This window comes from Bombus pyrosoma, linkage group LG16, assembly GCF_014825855.1.
Source record: "Bombus pyrosoma isolate SC7728 linkage group LG16, ASM1482585v1, whole genome shotgun sequence".
In the NCBI taxonomy this organism is placed as follows: domain Eukaryota; kingdom Metazoa; phylum Arthropoda; class Insecta; order Hymenoptera; family Apidae; genus Bombus; species Bombus pyrosoma.
In genome coordinates, this window is record NC_057785.1 from 5,429,336 (window position 1) to 5,446,925 (window position 17,590).

The window sequence follows — 17,590 nt, forward strand, 5'->3', positions numbered from 1 at the left end:
CAATGTATGTTGGACATATTGTGCGATCATTTCGTATACCCAATAACTCCAGAACACATTGCGTTCGATGCATCAGTTTTAAATAGTATTAATGCGGTCTTTTATATAGTAGTAAGGAATTTGCGTACATGAGCTTAATGGTTGCATTCTGCTTGAATGAATCTTTTCTTTCCTTTTCTTTATTTCAATGTATCAGTTGAGTGTTAGCTGTGGCTGGTAGCCTTAGCTAGCCTGACAATTTTTCATGGAGTAATAAGTAATTAACGGCTGTCTGTAATAATAAAATAATATTAATATATGTAGAAAAAGGAACCGTGTGAATGAATCTTTCAAATTCGCGAGTTTTTTATATTGGCCAATCAGAACGTCGTCGAATATTGGTGTACTGAGTTGGCCGGACGCATGTGCTTAGTAGCGATTCGAAAACAAGCGGCAGAACGCTACGCTGTACCACGAGCATTTATAACTGGACTGCGAATCTTTATACATTTATGAGTTTAAGGGTGGTAAAATACATAGAATGTACATAATACACGAAAATATGTAAAATATTTAAAATACAGCATTCATTGTGTTTATGAAAATATGAATTTGCATAAATATTCGTAGTCTATTTATAAATTTTCGGTCTTCATTCGCGCAAGAAGAATTATTTTAACTCCATCGATTTAGCAACGAAATCAAATTAGCATAAAATTACACGATTACACAAATTATTATATAGAAAATGATGAACACATTGTAAAATTGTACAATGTTGTAAACTTGCAAATTGAATTGAATAAAACAATCTTATTTTGTAAACAAACAAAGCGTTTAATCATTTAAAGTCCTTTCAACATTCACAATCCTCTAATTCTCTCCAATTCCCATTGCTTTGAGAGATAGGTTAATGATGAAAAAATTCGAGAAAATTGGTGAATATTGATAAGTATTAAAAGAATAAAATAGTATAAGAAGTATATGAAACATTTTTAAATTCCTCAAAATGATGTAATTTTCTGAGAAAATTTTTTATACATGTCAACTGATTGAACAAAACGATTTAATATTACGAAAGCATCCCTGTAAAAATAGCTATATGTGTTGAAATATCTCTGTCTAAAATTATTATATTTTCTTAATGAAGAGGATCTTCAAGAAAAAGTTATTCTGATAATTATTAAAAAAAAAGATGCTCATAGAGAAGCTGACACATTTTATTATAATTGCAAGATATTCTATAAAATTTATTTTGTAATGTTTTCTTTTATTGAAATATTACAATATAAATTTCATTATAATGTATGTTATTAAATGTAGAAATAAATTAAATAATCATGATTAGACTGCATTTTCATGCAAATTTATATATTGACATATAAAATTACGAAAGTAGAATCTTGATAGAAAATTGTTTTATCTACCAATTATTATAAAAGACATTGTACTTTGAATATTTTATTTATTTTTTCATCTCATTAAGAGTATCGGAGGAGAATATATGCATAGTTCTATCGTTGACCGTTAGAGACCCTTGTTCTTGGTGTGCACTTTTGGCTGACTTTTTTAACATTGCATCGGTGATCTTCCTACTCATCTACTGATTTAAGATTTTACCGAGGATGGTGAGAATAATTAAACATTAATCTGTTAAAACGGATTCCAATAATTCTTTTCCACGTTCAAATCTTTAATTAATACTCAAACCTCGTATTTTTATGTTAATCAATTGATAAAACTGTAATTCCAAAAAAATTGTTCGAGGGAGAAAATATATCGCAATCGAAAAAATAAAGTAATAAAGCACAGTATGGAGAGGAATACGGGACAAAGATACGAGGATGAAATAACTGAGCAACCAGTAGATTATAGCAAAAAGTACAGTGAAAGGAAAACGGAGAATTCCTCTCGAAGTGATCGATCTTGTAAGAAAGAATTCGGGGAACGTGACTCCAAAGTCGATTTATTTGGAGATTATGCTGAAACCGATCTTGATCAGCCAACAGATTATAGTTTACGATACGCAGAGGATGACACTGATGACGATGAGAAACAGAGTCCTGAGTATTTTCCTGGAAGCGTTCAGGAGGATACTGTAAAGACTTATTGTACAGAAGGAACTCCGTATGAAACGCCTTTCAATTTTTCAACTGCGACTTCCATGTCCGATTTACGTCTGGAGAATGCAAAGGAATCTGTTGATTCGCAGAAGAAACACAGCAAAAAGAATGTTGAACTTAGTCGCAAGGAAGATTTGAATTATGAGCATCCAATGACAATTAATTGCAATGAAGACCGTTCACTTCTTGTTGAGAAAGAATTAGAATCCTCTAAAACTTCTGAGACATGTAAACCTAACTGCCTTTCTAATGAAAAGTTAATTAATTATTATCAAGCAGGAACATCTGATGGTTTTTCTCGGGCTAATTCTCTCAGCTCCCTTGGTAGTGCGATAACACAAAGAAATAATGTTAATGGAATTATTTCCAAAGAACCTTCCACAGATTCTACTGACAAAGCTGATAATGTGTCGGAGAGAGCAGACCGTACTGCAGCTGGCACTAACATCAACATATTACGTATTCCTGATGAAACTGATAGTTCTACAGAAGGAAAAAATAATTCCAGAGTTGTAGACAAAGAAGGTTTGCTATGTTTAATGTTTTAATGTACTGTATAAACTTTTATCAAGTGTTATGGAAAATTGTGGCTTTATTTGTTACATTGATTGTTATAGGCAAAATGGTTACATTCAGTAGACAAGACTACTATGCAGAACAAACTCCTTTAATGTTTTCATGTTGTAGTTCTCTAGGTTCATTGAGTGGATTTGAACAGCATTCTATACATGATGATCGTAGCTCCATCATCAGTGATTTCAGGTAATTTTTAGAAATCTCATAAAGAGCACAGGGAGAAACATGATAAGTCATAATTTTTATTTCTTAGATGGAAATAATTTTAAAATCCAAGTGAAAAAAATTCTGGCCAAACAATCACATATTACCAAAACTGCCTTTTCATTAAATTTAATTATGGGTTTTTATATGTTCAATTTTTTTGAAGAATAATAATTTTTAAAACATTATAAAATAAACTTCATAGATTTTTCACCTACTGCTAAATACATATCTAAGCCGGTTGTTCTTGTTTTTAATTATGTTATATTATATAGTATGTCAGTTTCAATTATTAAATAACATCAAAATCAGAAAATCAACAAAATTGTACGTTTATATCAAATTTTTTCTCCCGTAATTCTCAAATCACAGCAAAATAATAATAGTTGTAACAAAATTTATAATTCACACTGAAAATTGATGTTTAATAGTCGCAGGACCAGTGGTGTTGTGTCTCCAAGTGAATTACCAGATTCACCAACACAAACCATCCCTCCAAGTCCTCGTAATCATAAAAATCAGTGTACAGATTTTATAAGCAAAATACCAGAAGAAGCAGTAAGACAGCCTGTTCGACATTTATGTATGCAATGCTATTGATCGTTAGTGAAAGATTAAGCACAAGATTTTTTATTTATATAATAGTAAGAATGTTCTTAATACCTTACTAGTCTTCTTAACAGATATTATGTTTCAGCATATTCAAAGTGTCATGCGCTGAGAACCAGTGTCTTCGAGGATGACATCGCCACATTTAAGGAGGAATCAACACCCATTGAATTTTCCACAGCTACTAGTCTCAGTTCTTTAACTATCGACGATGAAATGAAAATTCCCAATATATCTAAACCTCAAAATGAACTGAAAGAACCATCTAATGAGCTGGATAAAGATATTAAAGAAAATTCTTTGGAAGAAAAAGTTAATAACGTAGAAGCTGAGAAGGATCAGGAACAAGTGAGTGATGGTGATGAAGATAATGAAGACATGTTGGCTGCATGTATCAGCATGGGAATACAAAATAATAGGTATTTTAATAGTTTGCAATATACTAGTCATTAATCATTCATATTTATTCATTCGTGTATATACATGTTGCACGTATGTTTATAGAAGACACACAGAACTGAATTATTTTCAGTTATGATATTTTTTCAATAAATATGCGATATCATTATCAACTAATATCACTTGTTAATAACATTAATATTAATATTTTTAACTATGTATATTACAGATATAGACAATCTTTCAAAACGTCTACTGTCCAGAAACCCATACAATCAGAGTCATCAAACATGTTGGTACGTTGCCAGAGAACACCAGTTTTAAACAGATTGGAACCTTCAGTTCCTGTTGCTGTCACTTCCGCGGATGCTACAGTGACAGCTTCGAAACCTAGCAAGCCCGCAATAGAAGTTGTTGCTGCTCCAGATACCGTACATGTGTATTGTACAGAAGACACACCTGCTGATATTTCCCCAGTGGGCTCACAATCAAATCTTTCTGCCTTGTCTATGCCGAGCGTTCAGGAAGATGTAGAAAGGATCGAAGAAGCTAAATCTTCAGGTGAAGTCGAGTGCCATAGAAACGATCTGTCGGATGAGAGTTCTAATCTCTCTGGTGAAGATGAGAAAATTCTTGATGAGTGCATTCAGTCAGGAATATCGAAAGTACGTGTAACTGTAGAGAAGTTTTTTAAGTAATCTTCGATATTAACACTTAAACACCCAGTTACACAGTTACATGTGTAAGTACATTTTGCAAAGTTCCCTTGCATATGGGCTCTTGTTATGAAGATTATCATAACAAAAAGAACTATTAATTTAATTGACTAAATACCATTTCTTAATCCATATAACATGAAATAAAATATATTTATACTATGTTATTACTACAAGAAACAATATTGTGTATACTTTTTAAATTGATTTCTTTTCAGCAAATCAAAAAATAATTACATGTATTTATATCCCCAATTGCCGGGTGTTTAAATGTTAACTATTTTATGTTTGTTTTAGGTTAGACAAATAACTCCGCCACCAACGAGTTGCATTCCCTTTGTACAGAAAACAGAAGTGCTAACACAGAGATTCAATATATGTGGAACACCATCATCGTCCCCTGTAGAAAGTGCCAACAAGAACACTGCTCTTCGAAAATCCATGTGTCATACAACATTGGATCACGAAAATGATCCTTTTGGCGACAGCCCTAATCATTCGGACGATGAAGCCATTCTCAGTGAATGTATAAGAGCGGCCATGCCTAAGGTTTCTTTCTTTATTCCGTTTTTGACTAATCCTGATTATATCAATATTTTTTATGAACCATTGTGTATTAATTCTAGGTTAAATTGAATATTTCAACACTTATAGGGCAAGCATTGCCGCAAACCGCGGAGAAATCGAAGGTGACGGCTTCAAGAAAACCATCGTCGTTATCGTCTACGTCGTACCGTCAGCCAGGATATATTCAGGATAATAAACATCAGTCGAAGAAGTCTGCAACATTCGAGGATAATTTAGGCCTCTCAGAGGAAGAGGAAGACATCATGCTGGCGCAGTGTATTAAATCTGGTATGCCAAAGGTAAAAATATACAGTTTTATTTTCTCATTCTACATATCAAATTTTAGATGGATTAGACTTTATGGGTCTTTTATCATTCGTAGGCGTTGAATGTTTCATCAAATTCGTCCTTAGTGTCCGTAAAGAAGCAACCAGAATACTCAAAAACGAGAAATATTTCCAGTACTTCATATTATTATGTGAATAAACCCTATCTGTTTGGAAACACGGTGGTGCAGACCCAGCCATCACATAAACCCATAGAGAATGATCTTTCTCTGCACAGAGGAACTTCTTGCACCTTCCATTCTATGAAGGTTCAGGAAAATAGGAGACATATTGTTAAAAATAGTGGAATTAATACATATGAAAGAACAAACCGTATGGCATTGTACAGCAGGAAGTTTTCTCAGTCAGAGCACGAAAATAACAACATGAACGAAAACATTCTAAGCACTTCACGTTCCGAAATCCCTAATTGTAGGTCCCCAATTTTAAATGGTGAAAATGATGACGATGAATTACGTAGGAATACAACGAAGTCGAATGTAGTACCTTCCAGGCATAGTTCTGTGAGTTCTCTTAGTGAAGAAAGTTCTCTTGGATCCATTGAGGAGTGGGCTTTCCTGGAATTGTGCATTAGTTCTGGGATGCCGAGGAACAAGTACCGTCTGAAGGGAATGAAAAACACAGACGGGAATGTCAACGAAGACAGTTGTTCGATATGTAGTTATAATTCGTACGTTTGTAAAACCTAAATGAAAAACAAAAACTAAAAGTCTCACCCATAGAAAGATTGAATACCTTTTTATGATAATCCATAAAAGGATGACGATTAAGGGTACATATTTGGTGGGATAAGCAAGTGAGATTATCATAGTTCTGTGATTGACAGAAATTTGCAATAACTCTGTCCAACTCCTAGCATACAGAATACTTCAAAACTACATGTTAATTAAATAAAGTGTGATAGGATTATGATGAAAACTTAATTAAGAAAATTTTTCTTTCAAGAAAGACGTTTCATTTTGCTTTATTTGTTTGTAATAAGAAGATTGCGGATGTTTATGTAAATTCACATTTTTATGAATATAATTAAAGAAATGAAATCTAAACTTTTTATAGATAGATGTCTATAGACAGATGTCTTTTTTATAAGTAAATATTTGTTTTATCTTAAATATTTAATATATATTTGCATACTTTGTGTATTTCATGCACATTGCACTTTCGAATTTCCTATAAAAGCATAAACTTCCGCAGTCTAACGATGAGATTTGGAGAATGTAAGTTTTAAGCGACTACTGATTAGCTACATGCATCAGATTTTTTATGGGGATTTGGTATATATTAAGTTACTTATTGATTGGATTAGAATTTGTAAAAAATGAAGCGAAATGGGAAATATGTTAATTAAATAAAACATATATTTTTTTTATTTTACTATCACTTACTTCGCTAAATCATAGTTTTGAAACACTATATTGTGCATTGAAGAAGCATATATGATTATCCTATATAATTTCTTGTTTATTCTTTATATGAGATCAGAAGATATTTCTTGTTTCTTCTCATTCTCATTTATTATTATTCTCAAGGAACGAATGTTTACAGGTTATCGATGACTTTTCAGGGGAAAAATTATCGAATTTCTGGAACAAAACGAGATTCGTGGTTCATGTGTAATGTATATACTTGCCAAAAAACCATTGTGAGGTTTCTTTTTTAGCTTGGTGTAATCTATTATATATTTTTTACAATTTATTTTTCCTAATAAATTCAGTGCTGCAGCATGTGATATTTTGTTTTCATGAAGTAAGAAACAAAATCTAGCTAGAAATAAAGAAATTTTATGGTTTGGTCCAGCTTAGGTGCTTTTTTTATTGTAGGTATAAAGTTATTGACTAAAAAATATATTTATAATAGATTAATAATTTCAATTGTTATTATTGATATTATTATATCTCAATAAAATTTGCAACTTTATTGTTAAAGCATTTATTTTATACAATTCTCTTTTAATACAAAATTTTTTTTTCATTACTTCTCCATTTCCTCACTTTGCCATAATATTTAATAGAAAATTTACCGTAAACTTACTAATCTATGGTATGAAAGACGTCGAGTACTGTAATTTCTCGAGGAATATAAATTTATAGTTAGCAATTTTCGTATCGAAGCATTAATTTCCGGACTGGAAAAGTAACGTACATCAAAAGTGCACCGTTTGAGAAGAAAAGAAAATTGCAGCCATAGTGTTTCTTGCAGTCTTATAATCATGCAAAGTATAATATTCTTGCATGACATTAACATAAGTTTCCATTTAAATAAAACAAATGAAATTTTACAAGTAACATTTATAAATTGTCAATAATCTGATTGTTTTATTTGATAAAAGATTATGAAACTATACAAAAATGTAATCTATACCCTGCAATTTGTACTTTGTCAGTTTACTAATATTATTAGTTGGTATCTTATTATACAAGAAGGTTTAGATATTTTTTAAATATTACCCCACAGTTAGCATATTCTACATGTCATATAATTTAATTTTTCTTGGTTTTTAATTCCTTTTATTTCAATAGAATACAGTACTCATAATGTCTCATTAAATCACGTAATAAAATAATCTGAGTAAAAGAGAAAAATTATATTTAGAAATATTAATATTTATGCTGTATACATATTTATGCTATACTTCTTTAAATTTTGTTCTTATTAATGTAGTAAGTATCTTATTGCCATCTTAAACAATTTCATTCTTTTAGATCTCGTGATTGAATATATTATCATAATCTTTTTGTTTTTATTGTAAGCATGTCATAACCACTTTAAAAAGTTTCGTGTTTTTATGTATTATTTATATTCAATTATCAGAATGTCACTGATCAGTTGAAAGAGCAATTCAGGGTCTGAGTCATGCAACTCTATAAGAGTTTATTGATAATTACAGACCAAGGTTGCTGGAGCATAAAAGGTGCCGCCTTTTAACCGTTGCCTTGTTGCCCTTCGATGAATCGCAATGACCACCTGGCCGGTGTCCTAGCCTATTTCCTGCATGTATAAATCTTCATATAGCTACGATCGAACGTTTACAGTGTATCGCGACCGATTAGGAGAACATATCTCCAGTGGTGTGCTCGTGTTTCGAGGTAAAGTTCATTTTGTTCAGTGAATGAAGAACTTTGGATTGCAAGGGTAGCTGGAACTTTAATGATCGTTATTTACTTATAAAAAGTTGTGAATATTAAGGAAGGAAGAAATTTTGGAATTTTTATTTTTTCACACTTTGAAGAATGATTTTTTCAGAATATAGTAATGTTGGTATAGTATATTGCAAGGTTTGATTTTAATTATTCAACAAGTCTCATGCACCAAATTAATTCAAATAGAATATACATAAATTTAAGAAACTTTACTACATTTTTTTTCATATATGCAAAATATTATTTTGTAAATCTTAATTTTTATCAAATGATTTTAATAGCATTAAATAAATGCTATATTCAAAATTAATTAGTCTAATTCAAGATCAACAAATAAACTTAAGCAATTTTAATATTATAATTTAAAGCATAATAGACTGTAGATGTTTATGCATTTTTGGGACATACATTAATATTGTACAAATTTATAGAATGCATATAATATGTAAAAATATATGAAATATTCAAAGTAGACCATTTATCACGATATATAGTAGATGAAACAAATATCTACTTAAATTCCATTTCTGTAATTACGTGCATATAAACATAAAATTGCATGAACATCTATAGCCTAATAATAAAAAAGAAAAAAAGTAGAAAATTCAAAACAGGTATAAATTACTTATTCAAAACATTTGTTTTTATCACGCCTATAACTTGCACGTGCGATAACACAAAGTATCGTATCCGGAGCGTATCCTCGAATCTTAAGTTTTATCGTTCTGCGAGTTGTTACGACCGGCTATTAAAGTTGGCGACTATTCCCCTGAATGCAGATGCACCCGCGTGCATTCTACGTGTTCATACTTGTCATCCTTGTGACCGATGGCGCTAGTTGCGACGACAATACGAAGTGGTACACAGGCCTACGTACCGTGCTTCAGAATTGTCCATTGGAATCCTGGAACAATTCAGGGCAAGATGAGTTTTTAGAGAAGTTTCGAAAATGCATGCAGGAACATGCACTGGCTGCTTTGGATGCACTTCTAGTTGATGATATTATACCAGTTTTCGAGGGGCTGGATTTAGTAAGGTTCCACGAGGACAAGAATTTTACGGACAATTATAGAGAAAGGTAAACAAGAACAAAGAATTAATGTGTTCATTGCTATATGAATTGTTCATAGGTCAAAGAGGTTAACTCCACTTTTAGAAATTTTTGAAATGCTAATGCAAAAATAGTCGGTTGATTATAAGTTACATGTAAGTTCAGCAATTTTCTTGTGCAATCTTTTTGTGCAATTAGCCGATTTGACAAATAAAAGGCTCGTATGTGTCACTCAGAAGCTAAGAAGAAAATTGAAAAGTAGAATTAGAAGAATTATTAAAAAAAATTATCTTTGGATTTACTAGCATTTATAATATTTTTTCTCCCGATAAACGAACTCATGGAAGTAAGCTATTTATTTTTTGAGAACAGAACATTAATCATGTACCTGGATAATAAAATTGTGAAACTTATAAAAAGTGGAGTTGATCATTTTGGCCTCTTAGACGAATTGGATATTTTAGAATTAGATGTTCTCTAATTATAAATGATAATGTTTTAACTTTACTATCTTTGACATGACCTGAAATAAAAATTATATTTCTTTCTACGGTTTATAAAAAATACGATATTTTTTAAAATTTAGATCTGCTAAAAAAGATGAAATATAATTCCTAGAATATCCTAAAGAAAATATTACATTCATAAAATAAACAATATTCTCTCAAAAGTAAAAATCTACACGATTTTAAAAATTCACTTCAGAATATTTTTGCTCAAAATGAAAACTGGAAGATCCATGATATGAGAGTGATGCAGAGATAGAAATGTATAAAAAAAGCAAAGAAATCGTAGATTTCAATGGATTGATTTTAAATATTTGAGAATCTGGAGAAAAATACAACCGACATCCGTTGCAGAAGTTTCGTGGAAGTTCGACTTCGGTTCCGAAAAGTTTTAGGGCGTGAAAGTCGCCGTGGAAGCCCTGCGTTCCACTTCGAAACTTCTCAGCTTGCGAAATCGCATGGAAGTTAACTGCCTATTGATCATTTTATGAGATATCGCTCTTTTCTCTCCAAGTGTCGTTCTAATTATTATTCCCTTCATTTATAATTGAATCAAAGGTCCCCTTTATAGAAACACTAATGGCAAATATTAATTTTCTTATTAAAAGTAATAATTTTTAAACTACATAAATAATAATTTAAAAAGTTGTTGAAATTATTATCTTTGTTCTTGGAAACTGTAGAGAATTTTTTTCTATTAAAAATAATTTTTTTACATTGCACAAATAATAATTTAAAAAATTATGGATAAAGAATATTAATTTCTAACGTAAAAAATATTAGATAGATGTCTATTTTAAATAATTTAGTCAAAATTAAAATGAATAATATCAAAGTGAAACAACTGTAAAATATAAAAGATTATATTTGTGAACATAATAACACATTATTTTGTTAATTAAATTTATCAATAACTGAAATAATGTTCTCAAAATTGAATCAAGTACATTCTTGTCATTTATGAAATTACAATGAATTTGATCATGATTAAATAAAGAAATGAAATACAATTTTTCGAATTGTATCACTTCTATAGCAAGTAAAGTGTAGATATGATAATTAAGAGCAGTTATATCCAAAGCTTATCTTATTAAAAGATATTAAAAGGTCTTTGATACAATGTAAAGACTCGTTCTGTTGAAAAGCATAGTTCATCTTTGATTTCCTTTATCCAATAGCTCTGTCAATATTAGAATAAGCATCTGAAAGATTGCAGACCTCCAATCCCATAGAATTTCTGAAAATTTCTCTGTAAACTTGACAAACCTTATATCTGAAAATATAAATGTTTATGAACCTACGCAATTTTCGAAATGATGAATTATATTCATTTACGATATAAGTTACCGAGGAGTGAGAAGTATTTAAATTAATTTTATAGTTGATTCGAAAATTTAAAAAATTACTTTCAAGCTAAACAATATTCAAAAATATTAATCATTCTCTTCTTTGATTTTAAATAATATTTCAGTATTATTTTTATTTCTTTTCATAAATATTTTTTATCAATTTGGATAAATTTCATTATGAATAAAAGAGATTAAAAAAGAATGATATAAAATTAATGAAGAAAATAATCAACATTCTCAGATATTATTTAAGTATTCTTTTCCTATACGTTTCTTTTTATCAATTTTTATAAATTATATTTTGAATTGTAGAAAATATTAGTTATTTATTTATTTAAAATTTATATAATATTCCTGTTGGTTATTATCGTTGTTTTGCTGACCTACGATAGTTTCCAACGGCTGTACACTGACACAAAGTAGTTACGATTTCGCCTCGCCCTATTTCTTGCGAACAGGAAAAATATCAGACCTTTAATGGAGCGCTGAAGTATTTTCCGCGGACAAATTTCAAGTCACGCAATCTCACGTGACAAGTAATCCGCGTTTAAGGGATTTTTTACTCAGCACGAGATTAACTTAATGATCTATTATCTAGGGTGTATTGAAATTGAAACTGATCCCGTTTGTTTCATGAGACCTTTTTAAGTGAACGTAAGTCTGTTCGATAATAAATTATTATAATAAATTATTTGATATATTCAATAAAGTTAACTTCATATTTTTACAAAATTAACAAAAAAGAAAAATGTAAATATATAATACTTAAAATTATCTTTTTCTGTATGTTTCAGTGAGATAGGGGATGATACTAATTGGACAGCCGTTATCGTAAAGCGATTGTTACGAGTTTTACGCACTCACGTGTTCAAAGTCGACGTGGATTATCTGACCAATAAAATTATTTCTCTCCTTAATAATGAAGCAACTGATGTAGATAGCTACAAGTTCGAAGGTTTGTCCGTGTCCATTTAACTGAATTGGTAAATTCTGATTAATACAATATCTTTCTGTAAACGTAATCATTATCATGCAACAATCTGTAGCCGAGTAAATGCTCGGTACCATACTCATCATCAAAATGAGGTCATTTTACAAATATTAAATGTACAAAATAAACAATCCAAATTTTCTACTGAAATTGAAAGTTTATTTAAAAACAGTATAGCAAGATGTTCAACCAAAATATTCATGGTTGCATCCTATAGCTTTAAATCATCTATCGGACAAGTGATGGACTCCATCACGGAAAAAATGCTGCCTCTTTAAACAAGATCTGATTGCCAAGTTATTTTTGTATCTCAGTCACTAATTGGAAGTGATTATCGGATAAGGCGTGTTGCATCGATCGGAACAGGTAGTAATCCGAAGAACTAATGTCCAGTGATTAAACTGACTGCTGCAAGATGTCGCAAACAAGGCTCATTATGACGTCTTTTGTCGTAGAAGCAGTGTGTGGCCTAACGTTGACACGTAGGAATTTCACAGAACGTTCACTGTTGTTAGTGCTATGACGATTGAATCGTGTCTAAATCATTCTTATCGTGTTGAAATTCGTCACTTGTCCAATAGATGGCTTAAAATTACAGAAAGCAATGACAAATACTTTGACTGACAACTTGCGATAGCTTCTCATACATAGGCTCTGAATTTTACTGAAAAAATTGGACTATTCATTTGTACACCTAATATTTCTTTTACGGTTTATAACTATATATGTAATTTTCTAATTATAGTACATTCAGTTAATTGGAAAATTAAAAAAGGAAACAGATATATAATATGTATACTTAAGGGGGGATTTTTGTGCAATAACATAACAATACAAGTAAGTGATTGCTATAAATTTTTTCAGACTAACTACTGATTATATGAGATTGGACCTTTTTGGGGTTAAATAGATAGTCTTGAAGTACGAATGTAACTTCTTTTATTTCTTCTCATTGCTTATTGTATATTATACAGGTCTCGCGATTGTCTTTGACGATGTAATCATTGCTGATGTGCAGTACAGTATCTGTCATAGTCATCAGAATGCAAAAGTTAAGAAATTTTCTGAAAGTCAGATAATTTACGCTGAAATTGAACCTACGTTTGAAAGAAAAACATAGAAGATCGGAAAGTTCTAGCCTTTATAAGAAATATTTACTTTTATCGCTAGATAAATTAAGTTTATATTGTTTAAAAAAATGTTATAAAAAAATGCCAGTCTAAAATGACGTTAAAAGTTGCAGTTTAAAAAGTTAATAAATAGTAAGAAAAATTGATATAAAAAAAGATTACATTTATATTTCAGGACTGTATTTACATCCTAAGAGGATTTAATCCCATATAACTAGCAGTTAGTATAAAAAAATCATGAAAATCACTTGCTTTTATTGTTGTTGCACGAAAATCCTTCTTTAATTTGTTAGTGGACATTAACAAGCCACTTGTTGTCTCAAGTATCTCATTAATGATGCTCGTTTCGTTATCAGGCCGCAGGCGTCGCCACCGTCGTAAACATAACCACATGGTGCCGCTGATGATGATGGGCTTCCTCCTGATGGGTTCGATCTTGATACCCATGGGTTTCCAGTTCCTCGCGGTTCTCGGTGGCAAGGCGTTGCTCTTGGCCAAAATGGCCTTGATATTGTCTAGTATCCAAGGCCTAAAAAAAATAGCAACAAATGGCGTTAATTATGGACTGTATCACGCTCACCCTGTGGCAGAGGGTTGGCACGATAGAAGCCATATAGAGTCTCCACATTTAGACTTACCTTTTCCACCGCCGCTTCGTCCCTAATTAGATCATACATTTTCATCGTTGTTTGGGTTTATCATTGATTCTACCTTGTGAACGATAAAATCTCTTTGTATCGATTGTTTAAAAGGTTCCTCTTATGTATAGGGTAAATTGTATGGAGCTTGGTAGACAATATCTGGAATGGTATCTGAAAGACGTAATCATTCCTATTTGTCGTTGCATTTATTGTCGTGGTTATTGTTATAGTGTTGAGGTTAATAATAAGCGGTCTTGAAAGCATTTTTGATCACGAGGTTTTAGATTGTATGTAGTTTGTTGAGAAGTACCTAGGTAGCTATTCAAGGTCACTGAAGAAGACTATCCCCGGCAAATATATTCTTACGGTTGTTGAATAAACTTGAATTTAATTTTGGTTATTACAATTTTTTAAAAATCTTTTAATTATTATATGATAATACAAAATAATTTATAAAACTAGTATAAATTGTTTACTCATTTATCTTAATTATTCATCTAACATTATTCATGTTTAATTAATAATATTAGTGAATTGACAAGTGACTAGTTATAGAGCAATTTTGAATAAATAATATAACAAATGATAGGGCACAAAATAGTACAATCAAATGATTTTCAAGTTTGTAAAACTTTCTTTGTTTTATTATCAAACTTTTATCTATTATACATGTATACTTATCGTAATTGTTTTTAATAATTTGTGACTTGTAAAATTTCATTAATAATATTAGTTCACTAAATTTGGTCTAGATAATTAATCTAAAAAATTATATTGTACTCTACAAAAAAAAATGTTTTAAAAGATTACTAAAATTCATTTTTATAAAGTCACTAAAATTTGCACTTACTAAATATGTTGTAACAGTGACAAATTTTTTAAAATACTTTCACAAGCATTTCAAAGGGAGATAAACGTGTAAGTCAACGCTGAAATCACTTGGTGGAACTAAGGGAACAGGAAGGGCTCTCTGTGGTACATTAAACAGTATTGTTATTGCTGCAACCAAGTTAATATTTATTGGAATTGTAAACGAGTCCTCCTTTTCCTTTCTCTACGGATTGCATTCCGTTGCAAGTATTTGTTTAATCCTAAAAATAAGTGTAATTTGTAAGAATTAGATTTGAGGAATATCCACGCCTTATAAAATAATTATTATGACAAAATAATTTAAATAAAACATGTTATAGGAAGATATTCTATAAATTTCTTTTGCCTTAAAATTTTATACATGTATATATAAAATGATACGAGATTAGAATTATTTGAAAACGAGAGTTTACAATATAATAAGAGAATACGATAAAATATAATATAATAGATGTCAAATTTTATTAATTTATTAATACAATATATTTTAATAATTTTCAATAATTCTTATTAATAAAATTTAGTGTCTATGTAAAATTTTGTTATATTAATAAATATATTACTCATGTCTTACTTTAAAGATTAATCATCTAATCAAAACTTTATAACATAACTTTACTTAACTATAAAAGGTAAAATTTGATAAATTCTGTACCTGATTATAAAACTTTATTATATGTATCCTATCACTAGTAATATTTGCAGAAGTTAAACTTTGTCAGAAATACATCCTTATTCCTATATTGTGTAACTCATGCATGCCAGAATTGCCAGAGGAACGTCAGTAGATTGTTCCTACCCATGGGTAGACAGCCGTCACATTACATTATGGTTCAAGTAGTAGAAGTAGGTCTGACCATCGGCTATTGGAATTCTCAATCGCTCGAAGATCGAAGTTACAGAGCATTTTGTTTTCAATAATACATTTTTCAATTTCTCAAGGTAATGATCTTCTTCTACAGATTTAATTATTTTTAAGAAATTTTAAAACTGTTACTAAAAAATTATCTTCGTTTCTTTCTTAGTTCAACTGAATTATTTTAAAATATAGTAATTTCTTCCTTTTTTCTGTAAAAAAATGTTTTCCTTCTTTTTAAATAGAAATTTTCAAAGACACGTAAATAATCATTTTAAATCAGAATTAAACAAAATTAATTATAACATTTATTTAGAGATATGGAAATTACCTAAATTTTCTTTTTATAATAAATTCTTAGAGGAAGAAGATAGTGCCATGAATTTCACCTCAGAATCAATTTTATGCGATTACACACTAATGACGTAAATTGATAGCCACAAGGAAAAGAAAGTGAAATTTAATTACGATATTCTGCCTGATAACATAAATGTTTCATGATTTTTATTCTTACGTCTTCTTTTTATACCATTGAGATATAACGAAACTACCCAAAAATCACGTTTATCATTTAAAAAAATATATCAATAATTATCATATAATTACATATAAATATAATAAATAATAAATATAAAAACTATTAAATGTCTATTATCTAAAAGTATTAAATAATTAAAATTTCTCTTATTTAAAATTCAGAATAATTATCAATTCTTCATAAAAAAATCAAAAACAATTATCATATTCACGTTTCTTAAAATTATCAAAGAGTTATTGATTTTTATTAACAACAAGACCTATTACCAAACCTATGCATAAGTGATGCATAAGTAATTAATATTTCGTTGATCTGTTAAATGGGCAGCTTATGGTCGTCCTTGTCAGTATTAGCGACATTAAAGGCAGGCAAACAGAACAGAAAACTAAGAAACGTTTTACGTGATCAAACAATCGTGCTTTCCTAAGGGAGCCGGGCTCGTAAATCTCGCGGACGTGATTTAATAAAATTCAGATTCAGAAGCGTCTCAGTGAATAATTCAGTTTCCCATTGAACATCGTTGAATCTATTCTTGTAGGACGACTAGGACATTTCGTATAATCGATACTTTCGTAAATACGTTGATTTAACGTTCTTATTCATGATCAATTAAAATATTTATTGCCACGTCTCACTTGCCATTTCAGACGTACATAGGATGCTTCTTTTCTTGATTTTGTCAGAATCCATTTGACGAGTTTTTAGTATAGTTCCTAACTTAAAATATAATTAGTACCGTATAATGATGAATATCTCATAAGGTCAGAGCACAATATGAAGGTTTGCAGGCAGTTTGAACATTAAGAGGTTATGTAGAATTTTATGTATGATACGCGATTGGGTCACAGAATATGATATAGAAAAATAATGGAATGTATCAGAATATAGAATATAGAATATATAGAGTGTCTCACCTAACTCTGCCACCTTAGTTACTCTCTTATTTTTCACGATATGAAGAAATGTTTCAGACAAAAGTTGTATGGTATCGAGGGGAA

General features: G+C 30.2%; 2 protein-coding genes and 1 long non-coding RNA gene across 5 annotated transcripts; 2 read left to right on the plus strand and 1 right to left on the minus strand.

Annotated features, from left to right (window-relative positions):
• Positions 1 to 1,525: 1,525 nt before the first annotated feature.
• On the plus strand, positions 1,526 to 6,889 carry LOC122576732 (adenomatous polyposis coli protein-like). Of its 2 annotated transcripts, XM_043747443.1 has the most exons (8): positions 1,526 to 2,627; positions 2,720 to 2,864; positions 3,314 to 3,465; positions 3,580 to 3,910; positions 4,120 to 4,555; positions 4,904 to 5,155; positions 5,233 to 5,472; positions 5,556 to 6,889. In XM_043747443.1, the coding sequence occupies exons 1-8, from the start codon at positions 1,793 to 1,795 to the stop codon at positions 6,207 to 6,209; spliced, it is 3,045 nt and encodes a 1,014-aa protein (XP_043603378.1). In that variant the 5' UTR covers positions 1,526 to 1,792; the 3' UTR covers positions 6,210 to 6,889. The 2 variants fall into 2 exon arrangements, with proteins under 2 accessions (XP_043603378.1, XP_043603379.1); XM_043747444.1 differs by lacking the exon at positions 5,556 to 6,889 and having other exon boundaries at positions 5,261 to 5,431.
• Positions 6,890 to 8,478: 1,589 nt separating this feature from the next.
• On the plus strand, positions 8,479 to 14,351 carry LOC122576733. 2 transcript variants are annotated; one of them, XM_043747446.1, is made up of 4 exons: positions 8,479 to 8,606; positions 9,440 to 9,738; positions 12,361 to 12,521; positions 14,044 to 14,351. In XM_043747446.1, the coding sequence occupies exons 2-4, from the start codon at positions 9,440 to 9,442 to the stop codon at positions 14,349 to 14,351; spliced, it is 768 nt and encodes a 255-aa protein (XP_043603381.1). In that variant the 5' UTR covers positions 8,479 to 8,606. The 2 variants fall into 2 exon arrangements, with proteins under 2 accessions (XP_043603381.1, XP_043603380.1); XM_043747445.1 differs by lacking the exon at positions 8,479 to 8,606 and adding an exon at positions 8,737 to 8,795.
• Positions 14,075 to 16,261, minus strand: LOC122576734. Its single transcript, XR_006319876.1, has 3 exons — positions 15,854 to 16,261; positions 14,326 to 15,419; positions 14,075 to 14,216 (listed from the first exon to the last, which is right to left on the minus strand). It is a non-coding gene; the product is annotated as an uncharacterized LOC122576734 (long non-coding RNA).
• Between the last annotated feature and the right edge of the window lie 1,329 nt (positions 16,262 to 17,590).